Source organism: Orycteropus afer, unplaced genomic scaffold, assembly GCF_000298275.1.
Source record: "Orycteropus afer afer isolate SDZICR_OR568_19922 unplaced genomic scaffold, OryAfe1.0 scaffold00129, whole genome shotgun sequence".
In the NCBI taxonomy this organism is placed as follows: Eukaryota; Metazoa; Chordata; class Mammalia; order Tubulidentata; family Orycteropodidae; genus Orycteropus; species Orycteropus afer.
The window spans coordinates 5,733,472-5,739,129 of NW_006921716.1; the positions used below are offsets into that span (position 1 = coordinate 5,733,472).

At 38.1% G+C, this 5,658-nt stretch overlaps 1 protein-coding gene across 1 annotated transcript in view; it reads left to right on the top strand.

The window, feature by feature from the left end:
* The first annotated feature begins 638 nt into the window (after positions 1-638).
* STMN2 (stathmin 2) overlaps positions 639-5,658 on the top strand; it is a 27,072-nt gene continuing 22,052 nt past the window's right edge. The window contains exons 1-2 of the mRNA XM_007944643.2: positions 639-747; positions 4,128-4,300. Coding sequence (XP_007942834.2) covers positions 666-747; positions 4,128-4,300 — 255 coding nt within the window. The 5' untranslated portion in view covers positions 639-665. The remainder of the gene's footprint in view (positions 748-4,127; positions 4,301-5,658) is intronic.

Here is a 5,658-nt window from a genome sequence, read left to right on the forward strand (position 1 = left end):
AACCCCTGGAGAGCACAGTTCTACCTCACACATGTGGGGTCATCATGATTTGGAGTTGACTCTGGCGACTGGTTTATCTCCCTGCTAATTGTGTCTGTCTCTGCTTCCTCTACATCTCTCCTTTCTCTTCCTCTACGTCTCTCTTTTCCTCTTTGTGCTGCTGAATCTTGATTTCTTCTAACTTCCTTTCTTTCTCTAACTCCTTTTCTCTCACGTGTTGCCTAACCTACTGTAATAAGGAATTTATGTATTTTTGTGCAAGGAGCCCTGGTGGTACAGTGGGTAAGAGCTCAGCTACCACCGAAAGGTTGGCACACCACACCAGCAGGACAAAGATGTGGCAGTCCACTTCTGTAAAGATTTACAGCTTTGGAAACTCTATGAGACAGCTCTCCTCTGTCCTGTAGGGTCACTATGAGTCAGAATCAACTCAACAGCAATGAGTTTGGTTTGGGCTTGGTATTTTTATGTTGATGATAAAATACACAATATATACTTTAGGTTTCAAATACATTTTGTGAAAGAAAGCAAAGAAGCAGTGTAGTAGGCAAAATTAATTCTGCCAGCAGCTATGATTTTATTCAAATTAAAGGAAGCTTTCAGAGGAAATTCAGAAAAGGAAAGCTCTTAACCTCCAGTCTTTTATTTCAGCCTACAAGGAAAAAATGAAGGAGCTGTCCATGCTGTCACTGATCTGCTCTTGCTTTTACCCTGAGCCTCGCAACATCAACATCTATACTTATGATGGTAAGTTGCCCACGATAGAAGTGCCCCTGTGGTTAGATCATTTGGAAAAGCTCGGATCTGCTTGTTTCTCTCTCTCCCAGCGTCTCATGTCACTAAATAGTTTGTAGATTTCACTATTGACTTGCTGTGTCTCACTATTAGGTCTTATTGATTGCCTATTGCTCTAAACAGTTTGGGTTTCATCCTAGTAACAATACATTAACATCTTTTAAGAGACAGGGCTGGGTTATTATTAGCAGTTTGCATCCAGCACTTCAACATCAACAATATATCTTGGATTTTCTTTACAAATAAGGTAATATGTATGCTAAGCTGTAATTAGAGTAGATCATAATTTGCAAGAAAAAAGCCTTATTGTTAGAAAATTTAAGAAAGAAAATCAACAACTATCACTGCTTTTGCTTTATTACAGTCTTTATAAACTTCCCAGCAAAAACATTGTAAGTATTCAATAAAAGTAGCTGTCATTATCAACAATATTATCTTCACGTAATGCAGTCAATGTAATTAAAATGTTTGATACAGTCACATGTGTAGATACACCTGAGGCATATTTTGCCACCTGTTTGGCTCACAGTTGTTTTTCTTTTTCACATATGTAAAAAAATGCATTCAGGAGAAGGGACGCTGTGGCAATTAACCCTTTCTGTGCCTTTAAACAGGACTCATGCTTTTTCCTTCCAAAGTTACTCTACCATGGCACAAATATCCTAAGTGTTAATTACTATTTCATCAAGAAACATCTTCCATGTGAAAGTGTTTCTGTTTCCAACTAAAACTTACATTAGAATGCTTCAGTAAGACTTTAGGCCCAATACCTACTTCGTATAAATTCGTCCAGGCAACAAATATACTAGACAGAACCTTGTTAATCAGTTAGACACAGCTTCAAGTATTAATGCAGCTACGTTTCTTATAAAATTCTAACTCTGTGTTAGTAATTGAGTATCCCGAGATAAATAGGGCATGGTCCTCACTTTCAAGGAACTTAGGGCCTAGTAGATGAGACTTACAAAATACAAATAAATGGTCAGTAATCAGAACACAGCATGGTAAGTTCTAAGACAAATGTTGATACAAAGTACACCAGTAGGACAAAGGAGGCAGAGGCCATTTTTTGGCTGATTGAAAATAGAGAGGAAGAGGAAAAAAATTCAGAAGTTATGTCTTAGCTGAGTCTTAGACATTGAATGACCTTCACATTGCTCATGCCTGGCTTCCTAAAAGAGCTGGCAGAGAATTTCAGGTTTCCAAAGTCTTTAACCTTACTTTGTATTTCTATATCAGATAATAAGTTGAAATGTTTGTTGCAGATAAAACATCATAACAAAAATTAACAATAATAACTGTAATAATGGCAGTTTGTTTACAAACACTCACTAGATGTTGTAGCTTGTGCATTACATTCCGCACCCTTGTCTGTTAAACTTCAAACAATCTTATAAAGAAGTTGCTTTTTTTATCTCCATCTTTTAAATGAGGATGTGGAACTCAAAGAAGTCAATCAACTATTCAGATACCATAAAACTAGGCAGAAGGGCTTATTAAGTGGATGCAAATACAAGTAGTTCTCATTCCATAGTCTATAATCTAAGCCATACAAAATCCCACCACTTTATCCAATAAGCTATTTTTTATTTGCCCATGTTATCTTTTAATCATTTTCCATATGCTTACATGATTTTTATAGTCGTATTCAAAATCTTGGATGCCTTCAGGAAAAATTTAAAATATTTTTTACATTTGTGGAAAAAAACATCGTTCCCATTACATATGTTGAATTTATTGTGCCCATGTTGTCTATTGGCCCGTATTGTTCTTCAAGGTTCTAAGGTCATTTATTGTAAAGCTGAGATTTCACTGGACCACAACATCAATGAGCACTAACTAGGTTGCTGAAAGAATTAATGGAAGCGTGATATTGAAATCAAGAGAAGTAATATTTCTTCTCTGCTCTGCCCTCATCAGAGCTCTGGGGACCTGGCTAGTCTGGTCACCACAATTTAAAAGGAACATTACTAAATTAGAGAACATCGAGGTTAGTGACCAACAGGATGAAGATCAAGGGACAGTGTCTCTCTAGGGAACTGAGGATGTTTAGCCTGGAGAAGAAAACCGAAAAGAAACCTGACAGCTGTTTTCAAATACCTGAAAGATGTTGACGCAGAATAGAAAACGGTCTAATCTTTGGTAGCTTCAAAGACAAAACAAGCCTGAAGTTACAGCAGTGATGCTTTCAGCTCATACTAAAGAATACCCATCTGAAAATGAGGCTTGTGCAATGAATTTAAAAAAAAAAAAAAATAGTCATTTTACTAAGTTGTGAGTTCCTGTAATTATAAATGTTCAAGCAGATGGTGACTGTCACTCTATTTTGTATTATCAGTTGTATTAATTTTACATTGTGAATGACACTATGCAGAGTTAAAACCTGAGGGTCTGATAATCTGCTTGTCTTTACTACCTTAGCCACAAAAGAGGAAAACAATGGCTAACCATTCTCTAGTTATTTGTAATTTATTATATCATAAATTTCAAAAAATGTATACAATGTATAAATTAGATGAGTGTTTGCTGCTCCTTTTTTCCTCTACCACTGTGCCTCTTTCCATAGCCCCTGACTACTGCTGAATTGTGCTGAAAGAGGATATTCTAAGTAGCAATGAAATAGGAACAAAGCCCCCAAAGATGGGGTCTTGTCTCTTCTCACCATTCAACTATAAGCATCTTGAAGACAAGGACTTTCATCACACCATCCTCCCCACAGTAGCCACTACACTTGCTTTATGACTCAAATCAAAAAACTTACTGAACAGTAAAATAGAAACCAGTGGGATGCTTTATAAGTTACCATCGATTTTGCCAAATATTTCCAACTGTTCAGGGAGTTAGGTTGATTCTAACATCTTTTGTGATTTCCAATCACGGGATTATATTTTAAAACTGAAGAACTCTGTTATTTTCCTCATAATTTAGCATGAAAATAACTCCAGCTATGCTAATTTCCACAAAACAAATCTGTGCTATTTGATTTTCATGTGATGCTCATATTTATTCAAAATGAAAATAAACAAAGTTTAATATCAGTTAATTATCGTTTAGAGTATTTTTTCTAATTATGCCTCTTACTATTCAACTCTATAGATACTGCTGAGTTTTCCAACACTGCAAGTATTTACTCTGCTAAAATATATCCATAATTATACTAAAGAAAGGGCTTATACATTCAATCCTATGTAGAGTAAAGGGTCATATACAGCATTTTATTCCTATTTTTCCAGAATAACAATGATTCTTTCAAATGCTGGAATTCACATTGTTAAAATAAACCCATGTTTCATGTTCTGTGTGCTTAATGTTCTCAAATATTAATTTCTCAGATATGGAAGTGAAGCAAATCAACAAACGTGCCTCTGGCCAGGCTTTTGAGCTGATCCTGAAGCCTCCATCTCCTATCTCAGAGGCCCCTCGAACTTTAGCTTCTCCAAAGAAAAAAGATCTGTCCCTGGAGGAGATCCAGAAAAAACTGGAGGCTGCAGAGGAAAGAAGAAAGGTAATTTTTTTCTATATGTTTTTAAGTTTTCATCCACCCTACATACACACACAGACCTACATACACACAAGGAGCTCTGATAGCATAGTGCCTAAGGCACTTGACCGCTAGCCAGAAGCCTGGAGGTTCAAACCCACCAGCCACTCCTCGGAAGGAAGGTTGGGCAATCTACTTCCGTAGTGATACTGCCTCAGAAACCCAAGGAGGGGTAGCTATGAGTCGGGTCTGACTCGATGGCACATAACAACAACAACATACACACATGCACTTCTAGTAGAGGAGCAGAGGACACAGGGGATAATGACACCCTTAACTTATACCATCCGGCATGCATGATAGTTCTTAATAGACATAGAGCGAGGCTAGTTGAGATAAAACAGTCTCAAAATGTAATAAATAAGTGCTGCATTCAAACTACCTAAACCCAAAGATCTCAGAAGCTAAAAGAGCTTTAATATTCTAATGCCCCTGGCCTCTGTCTTGGATTTCATTATCGTAAAAGCATCCCTGACCCTAGTCCACCATGCATAAACATTGTCAAGCAAGCACAGCCTTAAGTAACTCAGGGGAAGGGAGCAACAAGGGCACAAGTAGTGATTCCTCCCACTCATGCCCCCATGTTTGCACATAAATTTTTTTCCTTGAAACTGTAAAGTACCAGATCCTCCTTCCAATATCTTTCCTGCCTGTGTATAGTTTGCCTCCTGGATAAGGGCCAGGAACTTTCCCTTTTCCTTCTCAGGGCCTCATTGCCTGCCCTTGAAGTTGCTGCTTCCAAGACCAGAAGACTTCCCAGGATCTTTGGGTATTTTCTTCTACCCAATTCTAAGCCATGATAGGGTTATTTTATTTTATGCCAATTGTTACTGTTTGTATTAGAAAACTTTTCTATGGTCAAATATTGAATTTTCCATAGTAGGTGCTCTGGTGGTGCAGTGGTTAAAGCATCTGGCTGTGAACCAAAAGGTTAGTGGTTTGAACCCACCAACCACTCCTTGGGAGAAAGATGAGGCAGTGTGCTTCTGTAAAGATTTACAGCCTTGGACACCCTAGGAGGCAGTTTCCCTCTGTCCTGTAAGGTCACTGTGAGTCAGAATCAACTCAAGGGCAGTGGGTTTTGACCAGCAGGAGACCATTTCCATCAAGATACTCTGGATCATCTCAAACTAGAATTTTTTTCTAAGTAATTTGTCCCTATGTTATACCAGGGAGCTCTGGTAGCATAGTGGCTACGGCATTTGACTGCTAACCAGAAGGATGGCGGTTCAAATCCACCAGCCACTCCTCGGAAGGAAGATGGGGCAATCTACTTCCATAGTGATACTGCCTCGGAAACCCAAGGAGGGGTCGCTATGAGT